The sequence below is a fragment of the Microtus pennsylvanicus genome, chromosome 5 (assembly GCF_037038515.1).
Source record: "Microtus pennsylvanicus isolate mMicPen1 chromosome 5, mMicPen1.hap1, whole genome shotgun sequence".
Classification (NCBI taxonomy): Eukaryota; Metazoa; Chordata; class Mammalia; order Rodentia; family Cricetidae; genus Microtus; species Microtus pennsylvanicus.
Window position 1 is genome coordinate 97,935,738 of NC_134583.1, and position 24,517 is coordinate 97,960,254.

Here is a 24,517-nt window from a genome sequence, read left to right on the forward strand (position 1 = left end):
TTGATTCCAACTACTTTTAGGGTAACCAATGACACAGATGTCAAAAATAAAATCATAATCCTCATCGTAACTAATACTCCATCAGGGTATAGTATATTATTTGCGTCTTAATATAGTCATATAATCTCTTTCTCATGAAACCATAAACTTCAATTTTCATCCTATTATCTGCCATTTCTTTTTAAATAGTCTTTTGTGTGTCTTCTTCCTCTATTCAGTCACTAGGTGACAGGTTTCCATTAAACTCAACCCTAGAATTGTTTCTCTTCTCATTCTATGCTGTTACTGCAGAGAATTTCATTCATATCCTAAAATATTTAACTACTACCCTAATGTTAGGAACTTTCAAAACAATAGAAGAAGTAAAATGCAGAGTGGGGAGATTCTGACACATTTAGTAAACAACCAAGTAGCCAATATGGCTAGGAGAAAGAATGCAATAGGATTCTGAGCTAATTATGAAGGATGGGAAGTAGACAGCACTCCAATACAAGATTTCAATCTATCTTGTTGAAGTTCTTAAACTTCATCCTGGTAATAAGGTGTCATCAGTGAATATCATACATTTGTATTTTGGACTTAAGTAAAAATAAGAAGTTCTCATTAAACATAGTTTATTTTGCATGCATTTCCCTTTTCCAGTAAGACCTCATTACAGCAAAAATAAAGGACATAAAAAAGAGAAAAAATGAAACAAACAAACAAAAACTAGGTAAATTCCCAAGGCCAGAAGAAGGTAAAAAGACTTGGGGAAAGGCAACAAAAAGCAGACGGCTTCAGCCAAGCTCAAGAAACTTAAATCCTAAACAACCCAGGATGTTGCTGTCATTGAATCAGAAGATAAGAGTTTAAAACCGGGATGCTGAAAGATTCAGGGACCTGAAATCACACAGCACAGAAACAGTAATCAAGGAGCATACTTAATAAAAGAGGGGGATGTTAAGAGCTGGTTAAGATCACTGTGCTTTTCCATAAGCCCCAGGTTCAATGCCCAAACCCACATGATAGCTCACAACTATCAGTATCTGCAGGTGCAGAGGATCCAATGCCCTCTTCTGACATATTCAGGCACCATGCAAGCAAATGGTGTACAGACATACCTGTAGACAAAATACCCCTACACATAAATGTAGCTCAGATAATAAAAACCCAGAGACAGATATTAGGAATCAAGCAGAAAGATCAGAGAAGCAAAGCAACCAACCACTAGAGAGCTCTTACCTCTATGAAAGCTTCGGACTGAAGAGTGAGTTCCTATATCAACTCGCCTTATATTCCTTTCTAGTGGTGACATTAAAGGTGTGTATCACCACCGCCTGGCCTCTATGGCTAACTGGTGTGGCTGCCGGGATAAAACGTGTGTGCCACCACTGCCTGGCCTGTATGGCTGACTACAGAGACTAGCTTTAATACTCTGATCTTCAGGCAAACTTTAATTGTTAGATCCCAAACAAAATATCACCACATTTCCCCTTTTTTGTCTAATACAAAAAAAATAAGATTATAACTAATATAAGAAAAAGTGTGTAAGGTTCAGAGATATCAAAAGATAGTTTGGGATGGTAATGCAAGTTATGATAGAAAACATACTTACCAAGATAATATAGATAATGGAGTATTTTCTCTGGATTTGTCAAATGCATATGGAATAGACATTGTTAATATACTTACTGCCTATATATATTGTGTATAGTTATTGCACTTATTATATATAGTTTTTCCTATATTAGTTGTAATCTTTTTTATTTTAAACAAAAAGGGGGAAATATAGTGATGTTTTATTTGTGTATTAATAAATAAAGATTGGCTGAAGATCAGAGTGCAACGCAGCCACACTAGTCAGTCATACAGGCCAGGCAGTGGTGGCGCACACCTTTAATCCCAGCACTAGAGAGTAATATAAGGCGGGATAAGACAGAAACTTGCTCTCGTCAGTATGAAAATTTCATAGAGGTAAGAACTCTCTAGTGGCTTGCCTGGCTGCTTTGCTTTTCTGATCTTTCAGCTTGAACCCTAGTATCTGTCTCTGGGTTTTGATTACTTGAGCTACATATAAAATTTAAAAACTTTTTAAGGAATTGGTTTAAAATCTGTACAACAAGCAATCATATGTGTAGGACTCCACCCTTTCCCAGCCCAATAGCTAAGAAACTATCTTTTGTCGTTCAGCCTACTGAACATGTAAGAGTTTATCACAGATAAAACAGACCTAACAGGCTCCAAAACCTGGTAACAGCATAGGGGGAACAGGATGAACCTACACAAAAACAGAGATAAATAAAAGGCTTCATAATAAAGTCACATCTGTATTCACTCACTAAGAAAGTAATAAATTTATTTGCCAGGAAAGGTGGCACATACCTTTAATCCCAGCACTCAAGAGGCAAATCAAGCAAATCTATATGAGTTACAGACTAGCCAAAATATATAGTAAGTCCCTGTCTGTCTCTGTCTCTGTCTCTCTCTCTCACACACACACACACTCTTACACACTATACTATGTGGGTGGATATATATATATATATATTTTTTTATTAGAGTTGAATATCTGATTCAGTAGTAAATATTCATATCCTGTGGTCAACTGTCACAGTCCAAAACCAAAATATGAACATGTAACATAAATTTAACTTAATGCAATTATGAACATCTTATTCAGCAATATGGCATTTCTCTAGAGAATGCATAAAGGAATTAGTATAAACATTGTTTTTATAAAGTACAAGTCCTATACTACTATTTTACTTTTAAATCTATGTATATGTACTATCTTATTTAGAAATAATTTTTAAAAGAAAAGGCCTGGCAGACTTAGGAAAGGGAGGATTTTAAAAAAAGGGATAAATGACTACATAGACTATGAAGGCAATGTGTCAAAGAAAGTAGAATTAATTACATGTGATATTCCCACAGATTGTGATAAGTTTCTAATGTTTGCCACAAGGCAAAGCATGTATTAATAGTTTATTTTTCATTTTAAACAAAAAACCAAAAGCTCAAAGTCAGACAGGAAGGTAGACACATACAGTCCCAACACTAAGGAGGCAAAGGCAAGAAGACCATGAATTCAAGGCCAACCTGGGCTACAAAGTACATTATAGGCCAGATTGGGCCATACAGCAAGATGTTTTTTTCTCACTAAAAAATAAAAAAAGAAAAATCTAGTCTTTTCTCACACCCATACACACACACATATATATAAAATCAGTGTATGGTAGGAATGTTAGTAATCATTCATAAGATTTTAAGATATTTAGTTATTCAATTATTCACTTATTCGATTTGAATTCACTTATTCAAAGTGGAATAAAAACAGATGAATAAGAGAAAACTTTAAAGAATTGGATATCATACACTTACAAGCTAAAAGGAAAGACCTACGTAGAGAAGAAGTGAGAATAAAGATACAGAGAGTCCCTAGTTAGAGTCACAAGAGGACATCTGGAAAGGAACTAGGTTTCTGTGGGATAACTCTTCCATTGACGATCAAGTACCTTAATAATGAGCCATGTGACCTACGTTGAACTGAGACCAAAGAGGGGTACAGATTAAAGCAAATATTAAAACATTAAAGGATTAATATTTAAGAGTAAACAATATAAGGGGAAAGGCTAGAAAGGTAAGATGTACTTGATAAATTCGCTAATATTAACAACTGACTTTACCTCACAAGAAACTATTATTTGCCTTAAATTTCTGCATGTAAAATTTCTACACACATAACAAAAACATACAAACCATGTAACTTTCCAGGTAATAAAATGGTTTCCTGCTTGTAACATAATCTCAGAGCCAGGCAGTGGTGGTGCATGCCTTTAATCCCAGCACGCATGAAGCAGAGGCAGGAAGATATGAGTTCCAGGCCAGCCAAAGCTGCTACAGAGAAACCCTGTCTTAAAAAAAAAAAAAAATTAACCCTCCCCCCAAAAAAAACCACCAAAAAAACCATAATCTCAGTACATCCATTGGAAATCAATATTCTATTACAATATTACCACTGTTTACTGACAGTTTACCTTGATCAACTACTTTCTGCTTTGCATCTTCTATTCTTTTTAGTTCCTGCTGCTTTGCTTCCATGAGTTGCTTTTCTTCTTTGATAGGATCATATTTTATTCCTGCAGAAAAACGTGAAAAAAATTTCAGTTATCATAAATTTAAATATACTTATACCAAAAATAATCCTTGAAAATAATCAATAATTCAAACAAAATTTACCGAGACTTAAAAAAGCAATTCAATTTGAACCTACAAATCCCAAATTAAAATCCTAAATTAACTTCAACAAAAGTATGTGGAATAAAAAAATATATATAAATTTCTCTATTTAAAATATAAATTTTAAATGACTTACTAGAAGAAGGCACTATAAGTAAATAGATTTCTTCCAAAACAGCTTCAACTGGTTGAGTATAAAGATTTTTCCATGGAATTTTAAGTGTAAGACTACCTATATTAAAATAATAAGAAAAAGAATATTGTTCATTATACATATGTCTACCAATGTACTTTCTTATAAAGCTTTAGAGGAAATCTTTGAAGATCAGTAAAACAAGCGACCTATGTCAGGTAACCACACATTTCTATAAAATTGACTGCACTTCTATATAACTCATTTTAAAATGGGTACTTTTTCATTCAGCAAATACATTAAGAAATATACTAAGTGGTAAAAACACAATAAAAGAACCTTGCAAATATAATATTAAAGAATGACAGGAACTATGTGAAAAGTACACAAATAACATCTCAGCTGATTCTGTTTGTCTTGAAAATTAACTTATTGCCATTTTGTAAAAAAAGAAAAACAAAGAAGGTAAACTTTAAAGAAAATAGGTCTATCTACTCTTCTTATATGTGTGTACAAATATAAGATACTTGTTTTATATAGTTTTATACAATGGTGCTGGGATCAAAACTGTTACATTGCCAATGTAACAGAATTGAGAACCACTATGAAACAAGCTACTAGGAGTGCCCATGAGGACATTTCTTGAGAGGTTTAACAGAAGATGGAAGACCTATTTGAAAGGTGAGCAATACAATCCCACAATGAATAATGAAGAGAGAGAGCTAGCACCAGCATTCCTCTCTCCTTCCTGACTAGACAAAATGTAGCAAACCACCTCATTTTCCTGCTGCCATCCCTTCCTGGTCATGAGGAACTGCACCCTTAGCCAAACCAAATAAACCCTTCTGATCCTTTGGGGTTCTTGCTTCATAAAAGAGTCTGCCAGATATTCTGCAGGACCAGAAGAAACTGTCAATATAGGTGGAACTGTCTTTGAACTTTTCTGCCTCATGGAAAAGTTTGTCAGATACTATGGATGGATGCCCCAATAGTACAGAAGAACTTTGGGTGACTGTCCAGGTAAGGAGATGTCTCTGTCAATTCTAGACTTTTGGAAGTTGCTCAAACTGCACTTCCTGTTTATTTAGGTAATATTGTATCCTTCTGGAGTCTTTGATGGAGTTGAAGAATAGATATAGTTTTCCCTAGTTATGATAAAGATAGATATAAATATGGTAACTGTAATTCTTGCTTGATACTTGTTTTGTTATATGTAATTTTACTATGTTAAATTTAAAACCTTCCTTTTATTTAAACAGGAAGAGGAAATGGTGTGGAAACTTCTATGTTTTGCTTTTATTGGTTAATGAATAAAGCTGTTTCGGCCAATGGCGGGAGTTCCAAGCAGATAGAGGAGGAAAGAGCAGGCAGAGTCAGTGAGAAAGCGAGAAGTCATGTAGCCACCAAAGGGGAAAGACACGAGTTGCCAGCTGGAACTTTGCCAGTAGGCCATAAGCCTCATGGTAAAATATAAAGTAATAGTGGTGCAGGACAATTGTCTATATTCTGTCAATTATGTTTTAAATAAACACTGGCCAGCAGCTAGGCAGGAAGTATAGGAGGGACAACCAGACAGGAAGTAGAGGCTGGTCAATGAGAACAGGAGAATTCTGGGAAGAAGGAAGCCCATTCCTCCGCAGTCCTGTCCATCCACCGAAGGAAGACGAGACATCCTCGCTGAAAAAGGTACTGAGCTATGTGGCTAACACAGATAAGAATAATGGGCTAATATAAATTATAAGAGTTAATAAGAAGCCTGAGCTAATGGACCAATCAGTTTAGACCTCTGTGTGATTTCTTTGGAACTTAACAACTGTGGGAACTGGGCAGGACAGAAACCTCAGACAACATAATAGAAATGTGTTGACTTAAGATGTAAGAGCTAGCTAGAAATACACTTAAGCTATTGGCCAAACAGTATTGCAAATAATATAGTTTCTGTGTGTTTATTGCAGAACCAGGCAGGATGGAAACCTTCACCTACACTCTTCCACCTTCCCTTCCTTTCTTCCTTTGTCCTTCCCTCCCTCCCTCCTCCCTTCCTTGTTGCTTATATCAGGCACTTTGTCATAGCAATGAGAAAAGAAACGAGTGAGACTCTGGACCCTCTTGGTATATTTTAATATTTTTCTTGAATTGAGGGCATATCCACAAACACTGAAATTCAACCATAATCTGTGTAAAACTTAGGTGATTTCTGGCCAATGTCTAAAAACAACATACAAGAAATGTATTGTAAGGTTCTTTTACAATATAATAATAGGATTATTCCATCCAACTTTGTATTCGTCGGATTGCATTATAGTAAAGAAGTAAATGAAGTCAAATCAACTTAGATTATGAAAAAACCTTATACCATGATTACAAGTCTTTAAAAAATTACCAATCCAAACTATGAGAACTATGCAATAATTAAAATGTCAGAAGGAAAATACCCGGTGGTATTTTCCCCTTCTTATTATGCTAAACTGTCTTTAGAGGGACAAGACGGAATTTAGATTCTAAAAATATCAAATAAAAATTTCCTGTGGCATATGGTCTAATAAAAACTCTAAGAACAATATACAAAATTGTGAAGACCATCATCACAATATTTTTATATAAGCTCTCAGATATTTTCACAGCTTCAGTAACACAAAATAAATTCTATTATAGGAAGAGACAGACAGACAAACAGAAAGAAAGAAATGATTCAATTTAAGACACTATGATATCAACCTTTATGAAATTTAAATTAATGCACAACAGAATAAACTAAGAATTCTAAGAAACAATTTTATTAAACATGTTACATTCTTACATTTAGTTTGTTTCTGTTCTACCAACTACTTTAAGATCATACTTTAATTTAAACTCATACTTTAATGAATTACAAACATGTATTTAAAAAGACAAACAAACAAAAAGCACTTTATTTTCTAGAATAAAAAACCTGGGACAATTTCTATAGCACAATCAAGGTTCCATTTTGGTCACTAGATACAGTTTACGGGCGACCCAAACCCTTTATGTCATGCATCTCATACTGATCACACGATGGCAAACATAACTAGACAGAAACTAACACAGTTTCCATAATTCCTTCAGGCCTGTCAGATGTTACTTGACTCTCAACTCAACTTTAAGACCTACTAAAATGGGCAACTACTTTTCAAGTAGTACATTAACCCACAATATTTTTAAGTTATGCAATTAAATTGTACATAAACAAAAACACACAAATTTTATATTTTAAATTAATGCTCATAAACATTAGGAGGTTCACATTACAGCAACAACAGTTTAATTATGTAAGTTGCTTGCCCAACAAGGAGAACACCCCAGTGATAAATATGGCTTACCTATATGACCAACCTTAACTTTGAATGGTACATCCAATTCACTCTATAAAGTAAATTCGTAAAAAAAAATTAATGCATATAAAATTCAACAATATAATTATATTGTTCCTAAAATCATTTATAGGTATTTCAGTTACTTTGCATGTTGATTATCTTCAGTATTCACTTAAATTTCATGATTTAATTACAGAAAGACTCTCTTTTTAAAGTAAATAGTTAAGCATAAACTAATACTGAACAGAAGAGCTTTTATAAAAATTAAGACTTTAATTCACAAAATTGGCATTTTACAAAATAATAATTTCAAATTTACAAAAAAAATAATTTCGAAACTGTTTTTCTTTGCCAATAGTAAGAACAAGAAGCTGGGTCTTTGTACTATACAGCAATATGCAAAACTCAACATGAATCAAAACTAAACAGAAAATCTAAACCTTTATAGTTTAGAGCAGGGATTCTCAACCTGTGTTGGGCTGCAACCACTTTGGGGACTGAACACCTTTTCACAGATGCCACCTAAAGTCACTGGAAATATCACAGATTCACATTATGATTCATAAAGTTAAAGTTATGAAATAGCCACAAAAATAATTTTATGGTTGGGGGTCACAACATGAGGAGTTGCATTAAAGGGTCACCGCATCAGGAAAGTTGAGAACTACTGATTTAGAGGAAAACAAAAGAAATAATCTTCATGACAGATGTCATGGATATGAAAACAAAAGCACAGGTAATGGAAAACTGGATGAACTGGTCTTTATCAAATTAAAAATATTTATACATCAAAGAACACTATCAACAGATAAGCCAAAATCAAGTAGCTTACCAGGGATCAGTATACAGAATAAATAAAAATCTCAAAAATGTCAATCACACCAACAAAACCTAATTTTTATTTTTATTTATTCATTTATTATTTATTTTTGCTTTTTTGAGACACGGTTTCTCTGTAGCTTTGGAGCCTGTCCTAGAACTAGCTCTTTTAAACCAGGCTGACCTCGAACTCACAGAGATCTACCTGCCTCTGCCTCCCAAGTGCTGGAATTAAAGGAGTGTGTCACAACCGCCCAGCTAATTTTTAAATGTAAAGATCCTCGGGCTTCTGCCTCCTGAGTGCTGTTACTGAAGGCATGAGCCAACAAGCTCAAACTTCTGGCTTTTTGTTTTTTTGTTTTGTTTTGTTTTGTTTTTTAAGACAAGTTCACAATATAGCTCTAGCTGGACTGGAAAACTCTATGTAACCTGAACAGGCTTCAGTCCCCAGTGCTGTGATTTTAGGTATGAACCATCCTGTTCAGTGAAAGAGGAAAACAAACAAACAAACAAATAAAAAATAGAATATCCCTTCACTATTAAAACAGAAGCGCAAAATAATATTTTCTCCAATTGTTTTTTAAATAGGACTTCTGGGGTCAACTCCTTGCAATCAAAGTAATATCTACTACTTAGGGCTGGAGAGATGGCCCAGAGGTTAAGAGCACTGGCTACTCTTCCAGAGGTCCTGAGTTCAATTCCCAGCAACCACATGGTGGTTCATAACCATCTATAATGGGATATGGTCTCCTCTTCTGGCAGAATACTGTATATTTAATAAAAATAAATTAAAAATCTAAAAGAAAAGAAAGTTTGTTTCTTACAGAAATGGGTGCTAGTTGAACAATTTTAGTTCTTAGCCCTCCATGAGAAATATACAAAATCATTGCTATCACTAATAGATTGTACCTTCTCTAGATTATTAGATTTGTCACTTTTTCCCCCTTCTACTTTGTAGCCACATAAAAATATTTGATGCAAATTTATCTTTGCCTAGAGAGTTAAGAATACTGAGCTGCACATGTAGTTCCTAGTAGCCTCTCTATATTGTTATTTTATCAGCTTCTCTACATGGAGGTAGTATATTTTGAGCATTGGTGAATATATTCTGCATCACAAAAAAGGGGGAACTGGCCAAATAATACAGAATATTCAAATGAGACCGCACTCTTGATGACGCTGGCAAATGTCTTCAATGCCTATTAGTGCGATGATAAAATGGCTACTATTCAACTTTACAAGCACAGAGTGTTAAGAAAGAGTAAAATTTTTTATTGCACGGTAAAGTCATTTTTAAGCCTTTATAGAGTTAAAATTGTGGTAAGTCCTTTAGGAGAAATATTTTTCCAGAAATGATTTTATAGTAAAAACTATGGACAACCTTTGGATTGTGATGTGTGAGTGGATGATATAGTTGCATTACTAGGAAATCATAAAAAATGTTCTCTGAGGAGAAAATAGTGTGATTCCACTAGAGACAGAGATCAATGTGAATTTCTATTTGGTTCATTCTCACTCATTTAGGGATTTACTGTATAAATCCACATGACTTTTAAGTTTGTTTATGTTGTGATGTCATTATTAATGTGAAATCTTAGGGATAAACAAGAAAAGAAAGGTTGTGGCTTAACAGGGATGTGTTTTTAGATCAATGACAGAGGTTAGTTATGCTGGTTAACTTTCTATCAGTTTGATACAAGCTAGAGTCACCCGAGAGACGGTGACCCAAGCGGAATAAATGCCTCCATAGATGGGGCTATAGGAAAACCTGCAGAGCAATTTTTAAATTAGTGATTAATGTAGGAGGACCCTGCCCATTGTGGTTGGGGCCATTCCTTAGTTGGTGGTCCTGAGTCCTATAAAAAAAGTAGGCTGGCCAGACGATAGTGGCACACGCCTTTAGTCTCAGCACTCAGGAGGCAGACACAGATGGATCCTGGGGCCAGCCTGGTCTACAGAGAGAGCTCCATAAAGGCTCCAAAGCTATAGAAAAACTGACTCGAATAACAATAATAATGATAATGATAATAATAATAATAAAAAAAAGATAAGTAGGTGGAGCAAGCCATAGGAGCAATCCTGTAAGCAGCACTCCTCCATGGCATCTGCATCAGCTCCTGCCTCCAGGTTCCTGCTCTGATTGAGTTCCTGTCCTGACCTCCTACAATGATGAACAGAGATATGGAAGTGTAAGTCGAATAAACCCCTTCCTCCCCCAAAGTTGCTTTGGTGTTTCAACACAGCAAAAGTAACCCTAACTAAAACACTCGCAGATGTAGGAAACAGGGAAAACACTTCACCACATAAAAGGCAAAGAGATAATTATAATCATGATGATTTGCATATTTATTTTTAATACATGATCAATATTGAGTTCTCTGCATACAACAGAACACTCACTATTAGTACTGGAATATTTGTGAGTATTCATTACTTGTTACGTGAAAGATCAATGAAGCTAAAGTTTGGTGCACAGTCATTGTAAATGATTTCACATTAGTTTGCAAAATGCACTGAAATGTCATGCTTTATTCAAATGTACTAGAATTGGAAAATAAATATAACAATAGCTGTCAAAATTATCTATTATACTTTATATTTCTTACTTGCTTTGAGCATAAAATTTCTTTTTTAAAAAACCTGTTCTGAATAAGGTTAAATCAACACTGCAACTGAAAATACATTTTAAATCTTTGTCATAAATTTGCTTAAGTGTTTGCAAGTGGTATTACTGTTGGTTATACAGAATTTTGTGGGTGTTTTTTTAATAAATTGTATACTTTTATTTTGAAAAATAAAGGCAACCTGGCTCATGTCTTTAATCCCAGCACATTGAATAAACATATGAAAACAGTAACAACTAATGAGAAAATGTTCAATCTCACTAACTATTCAGGAAATAATAGTTACTTGAGAACTGCTAATCAAGAAAGACATTTACTACTTCATAGGTGGCAGCTAATGTGTAAAACAGAGAGTAGTAATTTTCAGAAGATTTGGGAAATGTCACAAAATTAGAGCTTGTTGAAAGGGATATAGAGTGATTTCACAGCTGTAGGAAAAACAAAACAAAAAACAAATAAAAAAATCTTGGCTCATTCTGAAAAAGCCTAAATGAATTAGAAAAACCAGAAAATCATTCTTAGATACATATTTAAAAGAGCCCAAAGGTGGAAACAAGCTAAGTGTTCATCAAAAGCTGCAGGGAAGAAAGACTGAATGGAGAACCAAATGTGGTATATAGAGAGAATATTCAGTCATGAAAAGAAATGACACCATGGTACATGCTATGACATAGATGACCCAAGAAAACATTACACCAAGTGAAACAAAATTAGAGTAATGTGCAAATATGACATGGTACCATTTGGATGAAGTAAATTTATGGGGATGGAAAACAAGGTTTAGAAAATTATTTAGTGAGTACAGTGTCAGGGTACAATGAAGAAAACTCCCAAGGCCAGTAGAAAGTGAGGGAAAAAGTTATTGTCGAATGTGGCTAGAGTTTCTCTTAGCAATGTGAAATCGTTGTGGAAATAGATGCTGTAAGAGTTGCAAAATACTGTGAATATAATTCATGCCATGGAATTTAACATGCTAAAACGATGCTAAATAAACTAGAAGACAAGTTAAACACTACAAAGTAATACCCTATAGAAATAAATAAAATACAAATATTTTAAGTAAATAAAAACTACACTGGCAGTTTCAATCTTTAAGAATTTAGATCTACTTTGCAAAGTTCATATTGTATGAAAATAACCATCAAAATTTCTCATAGGTAAAGTAATTTAAGGTGGCATCTTAAATTAGGAATTAATGTATTAATTAAATACACTAGTATAAAATTTCATAAGCAAGACCTACCAATGCATTTTCTTTAATTTCAAGGTTCTTGAGGACCACAGCTCCTTAAAAAAAAAAAAGATAACAATATATTCAACTGTATTTCATTTTTAAGTTAAATATGCTTTATCTTAAAATGACATCATAGAAAAATAATTGTCATAACTGAAAATAGAAATTATTTTTACTAGCCCATGTTAATTCTTCTGTACAGTCTAAGAAGATCTGACAGGAGAATCTCTTGCTCACCATCAGCCTAGATGAAAAACACTCCAGACTCCATGAAACTCAAGAAAAAAAAAGTCAGAAAGTAAAAGAAGGATGCCTGATACCCCCCTCTGTCCTGTGAGCGCTCTCTCTCTCTCTCTCTCTCTCTCTCTCTCTCTCTCTCTCTCTCTCTCTCTCTCACACACACACACACACACACACACACACACACACACAGAGGCACGTGCACTGTACATACACAACATGTACTCAAACAAAGTTATGACATATGTATAACATAATAGTAAAATGAGAACACAGACTTACTCCCTATCACTTTAATTAAACACAAACAGGTTAGCAGGAAGCAAACATCTGTAAATCTAGGACTTTGGAGGCCAGAGGCTGAGGTACTAATACACAGCAAGAACAAGACCAGTGTGAGATACATAGTGAGACCCAAACTCAAAATAGTAAGGGCTGGGATACAGCTTAGTTCTAAAGCACTTGCTCAACATGCACAACTCCCTGGGTTCCAGCACTCTGTAACAGACATAAACTGGCAGAATGGATCTAGTCAATGGATAAACAGTATCCAATAATATGCTGTGTTAAAGGCACACATTAAGCTAAAAAGCAAAAGCACAGGAAAAGAAATTATAAGCAGATAATCAAAACACAAAGACAAGTGGGAATATGATTCATTAATTCTACTTCTAGGTTTGTAACCAAGGTATCTGAAAGCAGGGATGAGAAGAAAAATAGTCACATTCACAGTAGCATTATTCCAAAGGACAGAGTAACTCATTTACTCATCAACAGATGGAGAAAAAAACCTCTCTCTCTCTCTCTCTCTCTCTCTCTCTCTCTCTCTCTCTCTCTCTCTCTCTCACACACACACACACACACACACAGAGAGAGAGAGAGAGAGAGAGGATTATTCATTTTTTTTAAAAAATGATTTAAATTCATGCTACAAAACAGATAAACTGTAAGGACACATTGAAAGAAGCTAGTAAAATACAGGGCAAATACAATCACTACCAGGGTCTGAAGATAGTAGAGTATGAGTTATTACTGCTCTACAGGTAGATAGCTTTGAATGCTCTAATACACTGTGAATTTAGTGACATTGAGGTATACACATGTAACATAGTTAAGGACATAAATATTGAAACTAGCATGGTGGCACAAACCTTTGATCCCAGGATTTGGGAGGCAGAGCCAAGGGAATTTCGGTGTCTTCAAGCCACCCTGCCTAACATATATAGTGTGTTTATATATAATGTATCTATATATGGTAAACATATATATTGTAGCTCCATAATTTTTCAAATGGGGTCAGGCTCCAAAAAAAACCTGAAAACTCTCATATGAATAAAAATTAACAAGAAATACTGCCAGTAGACTCACTTAAAGAGAGTGCTAAAAATGGATTTAAGAGAAAAGGAAAATTAAAGAAGTAATGAGGGTAAAATCTAATCTTTTATTTTCATTATTTTTAAATAAGCTAATGGAAAGTTGTTTGTTCTGAACATGAACAGCAACAATGCACTAGCTCACTCCTCAGGTGAAAATGAAAACACGTTTCTAGAAGGTACTGGTATTGCTGTTACCCATGAAGCAGTGGAATGTCATCTGAATGGACTTAGATTAGATTTAAGTGAATACCACAAACTCTAAGACAACATTTAAAGTATAATCAATATGAAAGAAAAAACAAAACTTATATGAAATGTTCAATGAAAACCAGAGAATGCAAAAAACTTTTTTTTTCCATTCCATCTTACACCTGTCAGAATGTCCAAGATCAAAAACACTGATGACAGCTTATGCTGGAAAGGATGTAGAATAAGGAAACACTCCTCCATTGGTGAGAGTGCAAACTTGTACAGCCACTTTGGAAATCAATATGGTGATTTCTCAGAAAATTAGGAAACAATCTACTTCAAGACTCAGCAATACCGCTGTTGGGTATATACCCCAAAGATGCTCAATCATATCACAAGGACATGTGTTCAACTATGTTCATAGTAGCATTATTTTGTAAAAGCCAGAACCTGGAAACAACCTAGATGCCCCTCAACTAAAGAATGGATAAAGAAAATGTGGTACATTTATACAATGGAGTAAAAAACAATGGCATCTTGAAATTTGCAGGCAAATGGACAGATCTAGAAAAAACAACATTGAGGGAGGTGACTCAGAAAGACCTAATATGCATTCACTCATAAATGGCTTTTACACATAAAGCAAAGAAAAACCAGCCTCCAAGCCACAATTCCAGAGAAATTAGACTACAAAGAGGACCCTAAGAGAGACATACATGAATCTACATAGGAAGGTGAAAAAGACAAGATCTCCTGAGTAAACTGGGAGAGTGGGCATCATGGGAGAGGATAGAAAAGGAGAGAGAAAAAAGAGAGGAGAGCAGAGAAGAATGTATAACTCAATAAAAACAGTAAAAAAGATAAAATAAAGAGGAACTGATAAAATAAAATAAAGAGGAACAGAAATTTCTCTTTAGTTTCTAATCCACATGGCTTCATTATAATGGCCGCTGCATTTATAAATAATACTACAAAATAGTTTTTATATGTTGTATGAAAAGTGATGCTCTTTTAAGGATTTACATTTTTGACATTTTTTAAATAAAAGAATGCTTTGCCAAAAACAACTAGAACATATTTGAATTACAGACCATCCACGCTGTCTGCCATAATCAGTCACTAAAGTTAGAGTGGGGTTCTATAGCTCCCTCAGATCTCAACTGCTACCCTGCCATAACAGTAGTAAAGACATGCTTTCTCTAAATTCTGGGAGAAGGAATCCATGACCATGAACAAGATGGGTTTGCTTTCTTCTGAGACTTCTCTATAACCTTCACATTGTTCCCCAATATGGCTCTAAGTTCTGCTGCTGGTACAAAAGATATTTTATGTTATATGAGATCCAATCTTATCCTGATTTTTAAGTTGGCTATCTATTTAAATGTTGTAACACCAAAGTAGCCAAATTCTAAAATACTGGGAATAAGAACTTTCATATTTTGAGAAGATACTTAAGCAAAGAAAAGGTCCATCTTCTGTCAAACATCTACCCAACCTAGTGATTTCTCTTTCCTATTAGTGTGAATTTAAGAAATTCATATTCTTAAAACCATGTATTGGTATCTTTCTGGGTGATTTCACTAAGTTTAGTTATTTTTGCATCCATTTCAATTGCATCCTTTAAAAACCTTATTAACTTTAATAGTATCTATGATTTGTTTATTCCGGTGTTTGTTCTTAGAAAAAGCATCTATGATGTTTGACATATAGATTTTCATATGAACATGAGCTTCTATCTCTCTTGCGCAAATTTTTAAGTGTGTAATATCCACTAAGTAGTAAATTAGTGTTTACTGTCAGAAATATTCAAGCGACTTTTACAAGTTGTCGATTTTATGTTCTCACCATGTATATGAGAGAAATTTAGTTTCTTAATTTCTTCACCAATATATTTGACAAAGTCTTCTTAATTTAAGATATCCAATAAATATATAAAGACATGTTGTTCAGTTAACAAGCAATGAATTTGTTCATCTCTTCATCTGCATTTTAATGTACATATATTTTTCAAATTCCATAAAACACATTTTCTAGGACTCTGTTTTTATATATTTTATTTTCTTCAAAGAAGTGGAAAAATTACTTGATGGGTGGGAGGGGGCAACAGTAAAAAGCACATACCATCTGGTACTTATCTGGATTTGTATTTTATAATTATGATACTTTAACCTGCAAGCTATTTGGAGAACATGAGGAATGCCTGATGTTTAAGTTGACAACTGAATTTGTGAGCTTTAAATATTTTGCAAATGTACATTACTGTCATATATATGACTTGCAAATATTTCTCTAGTAGGTGTCCAGTGTTTGTCTTCAAAATATCTCCAAATACCAGAAGTCTTAGTTTTAATGAATTACATTTACAAACAATTCTACATTGAATTTTCACTTTGGTAACTGATTTAAGAATTCTTTTCCTAACCTTACTAGAACTTTCACAAAATATTTTTTCTAATAATTTTATTGCTGGAGAAATAAATATAAGCCTATTATTCATTTTGTGTCAACTACTGCATAGCATATAAAATGTCATTGAATTGTTCTTCTAAGAGGAGTTTTTAGTCCTCATTTATTTTGTATACTATGAAACACATTAAATACATACAAAGTACTTTTTTTTTCCTAGAAATTTAAACAGTATTTATTAAACTATACTCCTTCCAGTCCAAAAAAAAAAAAAAAGAAAGAAAGAGAGAAAACAAAGAGAAAAAAAAAAAGAGCTATAACCTAAAAGTTTTGAGGCCTGAAAATAAGGGCCCAAGAAAGGAAAATCCACTTTCACCAGACAAGTCACCTAGTTTGGCGGCAGGTACCTGTACAAGATGTTTGTGTCCAATCATTCACTCTGCTTGCTTAAGCATATGTTGGTGAGTTCTTTCAGAGACCCAAACCTCCTCTTTGGTTTAACTGATGGGGCACTGAACTGAACAGAGAATTCTCAACAGAAGAAGTTCAAATGGCCAAAAGACACTTAAGGTCATGCTCAACCTCCTTAGCGATCAGGGAAATGCAAATCAAAACAACTTTGAGATACCATCTTACACCTGTCAGAATGGCTAAAATCAGATGTCAGAATTCTACATCAAGAACAGATTCAAGACTGCTGCCTGAGACGATCAAGCCTCACAGGATACACCAATCATGACTTGATGATAATTATAAATTTTCTTTACATTGAGCAGTGCTCTCCTAACTCCCTCAAGCTCCTGCCATTGTGATTTATCCACTATGACAGACCATAACCTGGAACTCTGAGTCAAATAAGCCCTCTTTCCTTAAAGATTTTTCAGAGTATTTTATCACAGCAACAGGAACAGAAGAAATTAAGATAGCAGAGGATCTTATTTCATTCAATTATACCGTTAGACACATCTTTCAAAATTATTTTTCTTTGCTTGATGATTTTAAGTTTTATGGCATAAAGGTTATAACATCTAGGTTTAACAGTTTATGTTCCTATATAGTAACCTTTAGATAAATGCTATGTGATATATTTATATAACAAAATCCCACATGCTGTGGGATAATGCTTTTGTACACTGCGAAGATTTGTCACTCTTGGTTTAAAAAAATGTTGATTGGCCAGTAGCCAGGTGGGGCAACCAGACTAAGAATACTGGGAAGAGGAAAGGCAGAGATGCAGTTGTCATCTAGATATAGAGGAATGCCTTACAGAGAAAAGGTACCAAACCACGTAGCTAAACATAGATAAGAATTACAGGTTAATTTAAGTTGCAAGAGTTAATTATAACAAGTCTGAACTAATAGGCCAAATAATTTATAATAAATATAAGCCTCTGTGTGTTTCTTTGGGACTGACTAGCTACAGGACCGGGAAGGACAGAACTTCTGCCTACACACTCACCCCCAAGAATGATTTGATTCAAATTGGCTTATCAGTAAGTTCTGGTGTAACCTTAGAAAAAAATTCCTTCTAGTTCACAATATAACAGAAATGTTAAGTAAAAGCCCCAGTTCCAATAGTCCAAAGTCAGACCTGGTCACCTCTCCCAATATGTTGATTAAAGAGACAAACAATGATAAGGGACTGAGAAATCTGATCAATATGACCACATTGAGAGGGACAAATAAATCAGGTATAGTAACCGTCTTCAGAGGAACCATAAACCTTTACGTAAACATTTTCAAAACTGGGACAAAGACAAAAGGTAGACATGATTACGCATGACACAAGGTCTGGTCTCAAGTATTAAGTTCTTGTTCTACTAGGTTGTCCTAAGAAGTCCTTGTGGCTTGAAATAACAAGCTGATCCTGAAACAGTTACTTCTGCCTGAAGGTACAGATTTGTCCTTCATATAAGGAAGCTTTGCTGTTCCTGAAATACAGTGTGACTGCAGGTTTAGGACTGTGATTTTTCTGTGTTGTGCTGAAAGGCGATGAAATAGACTGGATGAAGACCATCCTTAAGAGACGCCCATGCAGAGTCAAATAGGAATCTGACCCAAAACTAAAGAGATGTGGAGTCAAACCAGAGCACTCAGGCTTTGGTACTGCTTTTGCTTGCCTTACAGGTCCAGGTGAAGTCCTTGCCTTTTAGAAAAGGCATTTTAAGTATCTGTTATAATAGGACTTTAACAAATCTAATGATTAGTTAATTCTGGTTTTTATATAAAAATACTAATATGTTTGGCCTATTTTCAGACACAGCTTCTTGAGGTTTTATTAGTTATTTTGTTTTAAAAAAATCTAAATTCAAAATTTTTCACATAAAGAAAAAAAACAAAATAAAAAGGAAACAACGAGGTCAAAAAGAGATAGGAAAGGTTAAAGATATGGGATGTTTTTGGAAAGGAGGTTTTAAAAAAAAGGAGATGCTTTTAGATAAGAAAGAACTTATTTATATAAAAGGAGACTTTATACTAAAGCATATGATTTTTCCACAAAGGAAAAGGAAGCTAGTCCTGTAAATCCTAGTATACCTATGATCCCAGCACTTGGGAAGGGAGGCAGGATCAGGAATTCAAGATCATCCGTATCCACCTAGGAACTGGAGGTTAACCTAGGCTCCATGAGACTCTGTCACTCTCCACCCCCCACCCCAACAAGTCTGATGAAGTAACTCAGCAATTGAAAGTGCTTGAGCTGGATCTGACCCTCAGGAAGGAAAGAACCAACTCCTCAAAGTTGTCCTCTGACCTCTGCATCCACACCCTTGATATGCACAAAACCACTCTTAAACACACAATAATAAGTAAATAAATAGAAACTGAAGATAAAAAGTAAATAGAAATGTGGGGACAAAACTAGAAAGCTAGAAATATGTCATCTGAAGGGTTATAAAGTTAATATTTAAAGACTGCATGAGTATTATCAAGTTTACTATAATTTAAATTTCTTAAAATTTCTTTAAGTTAAAGTTAAATACAATGCTAATAAAACCAAAGTCTTTCTTACAACACTATGGTTTTACATTTGCAAAACAGTTTAGAAAATATGGTCTTTATGCTTTTACTGTTATAAATCAGTCATTTAAAACCCAATGATTATGTTTTATCCAAATGCCATAACATAAAAATACAAGTATTTTTTTAACAATGAAACAAAATCAACTATTTCCCCCTGGTACTGGGAATTGAGCATCTGGCCTCACATGTGTTACGAAAGTGCTCTACCACTGAGCATCAACGACTTCTGATTTATAAGACAACGGTCTTACCACATCCCTATGGCTCAATACAAGCTCCTAAAGAGCATGGAGTAAAAACTAAGTGCTATAAAGGACTCTAATTTCTGAAATGCCAAAAGAATTCATTTCACCCGTAAGGGGATCTGCATAACACAATCAAAGAAAAGAAAAAGCATTTCCAATGTGAAAAAAGGAGGTCTATATATTTTCCACAGTCATAAAAGAATGCAGTGCTTAATCATCTAAAAATAAAACCCACTACCCTGTAAATTTACGAAATCACAGGAAACACTAAAATTTTAATTTGATAAAGTCAGTAGAAAACTGTCCTCTCACACTTATATTCATTAAAAACTGACAAATATCCAAGTACAGTCTGGTCTACACTGCAAAATCCAGGCCAGCCAAGGGATTATATTAGTAATATTCTATCTCAAAACAAATAATACAGCAAAAATCTGGCAAAAAAAATCTGTACAAAATATGTACTAAAAATATCCCAAATTGCCAACCACTCCACAAGTCATCTTGAGACACTATTCCCTGGATAGGAAGAACCTCTCTCTTCTTCCTCATGGCCCCATCTCTGGCTCTCCTGCTTCCCATAGAAGCTTCCTTTTCTTAGGTTTCACCTCAGATACAACATCCACGAGGAGTATATGAAATAAACTCTCTTGCAAAATAACATAACAAATATTATTCTTCAAATATTTAATGTCTTTGTGTAAATTCTCTGTTCTTCTTTCATATCATTTTAAAAATTATTTATCTATTTTTATTTTATGTGCACTGGTTTCTACCAACCCCAAAACTGAGATCATCATCAGATAAATCTAGAATCTCTAGCAGAAGATGCTCCTCCTCTAGAATCCCTCCCACTCACGGAAGTTTTCCTCCGTTTCCCTTAATATATCTAATTTTGCTCAGCTTAAAACTAAAGTAAAATAAAAATCTGTAGCAGAACTGTCCACGCTCTGCTGCAACTTGTCTGCCTATCAGCTGTAAATGCTTTGATTTGTGACTTTCTTTTGTTCTGGAACCATAAAAGTTCACATGACAGCATCCACATAGAACACATTATTTGAGGCAACCAGAATCTATGGTTTCAAGGCCATGATCACTCATATTTGGCTCAGAATAAACTCTCGTATTTCCTTTTGAAGTAAGAGCTCACGTAGTCATGAGCATTGAACCTGGGAGGACTCTTTTCCTTAGTCTGTCACTGTCGCTGATGGCATATTTGGAGCAAATAAGCATTTTTTTGTCATCTCCCAAGTAAAATTATGTAATGCATTCCTCAATATATATGTGCCTGACAACAGTGTCAAAATACACGAGTCAAAACTGACAGAAGTACAATTGGAAAAAGGCAAATCCACTATTACTGGTAAAGACCTAGATAACTAGTATCAATTATACACACATTTAGGGAAGAACATACAGACACACTTGAACTGAACAGCATTCCAACACTGGATCTAACTGACATTTACGGAACATTTCATCCAACAGCAGACTACACATTCTTCTGGAGCACATATGCAGCACTGATCGACATAATAAGATTTACTCCAGTCTATAAAACAGATCTGTAGCTGAACAAGTCTGAAAAAAATAGAAGTTATACTAAAATCACAATCTGAACTAAAAATTAGCCTAATGGAAGAAAATTAGAGGGGGAGGAGGGCGTATTACAAAACATTTCAAAGTTCTAGTTATAAATAATGCTATGTCAAAGAAGTCCTGAAAAAAAGTGTTGAAAATTTTCAATCATAGGAAAATACAACTTAGCAAAAAAAATATATATATAAGAAAAGGCAAACCTTATAGAGAGAACTTTAGCACTGAATGCAGAGTTAGAAAAGCAAAACCTAAAATCAGTCGTCTAACTTTCACTTCAGCCCAGGCATGGTGGTGCATCCCCTTAATCCCACCATTGGGAAGGTACCTCTCATCTATGCCACCTTGGTCTACATAGCAAATACCAGAAAATAGAAAAAGGAGAACTGCATCTAAATTTATGAGGCCAGCATTACCCTAAGACCAAAACTAGATGAGGTCATTACAAGAGAAACAGGAAACTAAGATCTTTCATGAACAGATGTAAAGATTCTCATCAAAATATAAGTAAAATGAATTCAAAATATCATAATCCACAAAATACAAGTCTAATTCAATATGTGGAAAATAATCCATATAATAAATAATATCAACAAGCTAAATAAGAAATACTGTAATCATATCAACAATTAACCAATGTAGAAAACAATCTGAAAAATCCAATCCACTTTCTTTTTTTTTAAGACTTATTTATTATGTATACAGTATTCTGCCTGAGTGTATGCCTGCAGGCCAGAAGAGGGCACCAGATCTCATTACAGATGGTTGTGAGTCACCATGTGGTTGCTGGGAATTGAACTCAGGACCTTTGAAGAGCAGGCCGTGCTCTTAACCACTGAATCATCTTTCCAGCCCCCCAATCCACATTCTTGAAAGAGAAAAAATATTACAAAGTAAGTATAAAAGAAGTTAGATATGATGATGTACCCCTATAATTTCTACACACACACACACTTGGGAGGCTAAGGCAGGAGGATGGTTGTGAATTCAGGGCCAGACAAGCTATAAAGCCTAGGTAACAGAGTAAAACTCTGTCTCAATAAAATAAAGCAGATGTGTATAGCTTGGTTTTAAAAATCAAAATAGTAACTGCATCTGGTGATGAGTAGGAATTAGAGGGAAGAGCCAGAAAAGATTGTTTTTTTCTGTTGACAATCATATTCTGTTTCTTGATCAGGCTTGAGTTAAAGTGGAGTCAATGTGGAGATTAAAGATTAGAGGTAGCTAGCCAGCTCTTGCTCCTTTCTCCATATCACTTTATAAGATACAATCAAAACAACTGAAAAACAGTGGTTTATCATAATGGGTGGATGTGGGAGAATGCTGACGTTCTACAGTAAACAGAAATTCTCTTTCTCAGGAAAAACTCAAGACTTTGGAGAGTGCAAGATCAGGAGAGAAACAAAATGTGGGGGAAGGAAAGGGGGAAGAATCCCAGCATGGGTCACTACCACAGAGAATCTGGCACCTCACAGAAATACTAGCCTGAACAGACAAAATAATTTGGATCTACAATAGTAAAGTGGGTCTGGAGAAGTTCTCTGTGCTTCCCAGCATATTCTCACAGCACTTAAGAGGGAGTCATCTTCTGTAAGATGGTCCGAACAGTCTCAAACAACAATGGAGGGCACAGCTTAAGGAACAAAAAAGGTTTGCCTCTGGCCTCTAGAAGCAAGTGCGCACAAGTGCAAGTACACCTAGCTGTACACCCGTCTGCAACCATTACATGCATACACTCACATACACACACAAGAAAGAATACAAATGAGCAAGTAATCCTGTCCAAAAATGAGCAAACAATTAGAATAGACACTTCTTTTAAGAAGAATAGAGGGGGGCAGGCAGTCTCTGACTTCAAAACAATTATAACTGCTGAGGGGGGATTCAAAACTGTATACTCTATCAAGCCTCTAGGCTTATTCTAACACAGCCTAGATCTTGACAGAAATAAGTAAAATGCTAGATTTCTAAAGACTCTAAGACAAACCTAAGAAATAAAACAATTTCTAACTAAATAATATATGAGAAGGGTGAAGAAATGTAAATGAGTATATAAAAATTACAGCAACATCAAAATCTGCCAAGAATCAGTCTAAGAATGCAGTCCAATTCCTTTTTCCCCTTATACAAAGCAGAGAGCTCTATCACAGTCTACTTACTGTAGTTGATCTTCTATTAAGGCACTCCTTTCCTACTCTGTCAGAAATGCTTGGACACTTCTCATATCTTATATTACAATGTTTCTGTGAGAAAATAGGTTCTGGTCTCCAAGGAACCATTTCAGAAACAAATATCAGAGCAACACAAATTAGTAGCATTATGATAATAGTTAAATTAGCTGGATTACAGAGAAACCTTATTTATAACCATTAATGGGCCCCTCCGACATTAGAACATAAAGTTCTAAGCCCATTTGTATTATTGCTGTGATGAAACACCATGTCCAAAAGCAAGCTGAGAAAGAAAAGGTTTTTTTTTTTGTTTGTTTCGGTTTATTCTTCCATATCATTGTTTATCAACAAAGAAAATCAGGACAGGAACTCACACAAGGCAGGAACCTGGAGACAGGAGCTGATACAGAGGCTATGGAAGGGTGCTGCTTACTGCCTTGTTTCCCCATGGCTTGCTCAGTCTTCTTTCTTACAGAACTCAGGACCACCAGCCCAGGGGCAGCACCACCCACAATGGGCTGGACCCTCCTTCATCAATCACTAGTTAAGAAAATGCCATACAGCTGGATCTTATGGAGACATTTTCTTAATAGAGGTTCTCTCCTTTAACATAACTCTACCTTGTGTCAAGCAGACATAAAACTAACCAGCACACCATCATCTTAAATTTTTTATACACAATCTAATTTTCATTATCAAAATTTTCAATAAAATTTTTTAAAGCCTAAGTTTAACTAGAGTTGCTACTTTTGAAATTCTCAGGAGACCTATTTTTAAAGCTTTCAGTTTCATTTATCAAAATACAACTGATTTCTTACATCACCACATGACTTAGAAACTCCACTTATATATATTTACCAGTGGGAATTTTATTTATTTACTTATTGTTTGTTTGGTTTTTTTTTTTTAA

The 24,517-nt window shown here is 34.7% G+C and overlaps 1 protein-coding gene across 3 annotated transcripts in view; it reads right to left on the bottom strand.

The window, feature by feature from the left end:
• The window catches only part of Vps13a (vacuolar protein sorting 13 homolog A), a 194,218-nt gene that overhangs the window by 165,797 nt on the left and 3,904 nt on the right, over nucleotides 1–24,517 (bottom strand). For all 3 annotated transcript variants that reach the window (XM_075973636.1, XM_075973637.1, XM_075973639.1), the window contains exons 2-5: nucleotides 12,373–12,416; nucleotides 7,693–7,735; nucleotides 4,355–4,450; nucleotides 4,017–4,118 (exon numbers count right to left, since the gene is read on the bottom strand). In XM_075973636.1, coding sequence (XP_075829751.1) covers nucleotides 4,017–4,118; nucleotides 4,355–4,450; nucleotides 7,693–7,735; nucleotides 12,373–12,416 — 285 coding nt within the window. The remainder of the gene's footprint in view (nucleotides 1–4,016; nucleotides 4,119–4,354; nucleotides 4,451–7,692; nucleotides 7,736–12,372; nucleotides 12,417–24,517) is intronic.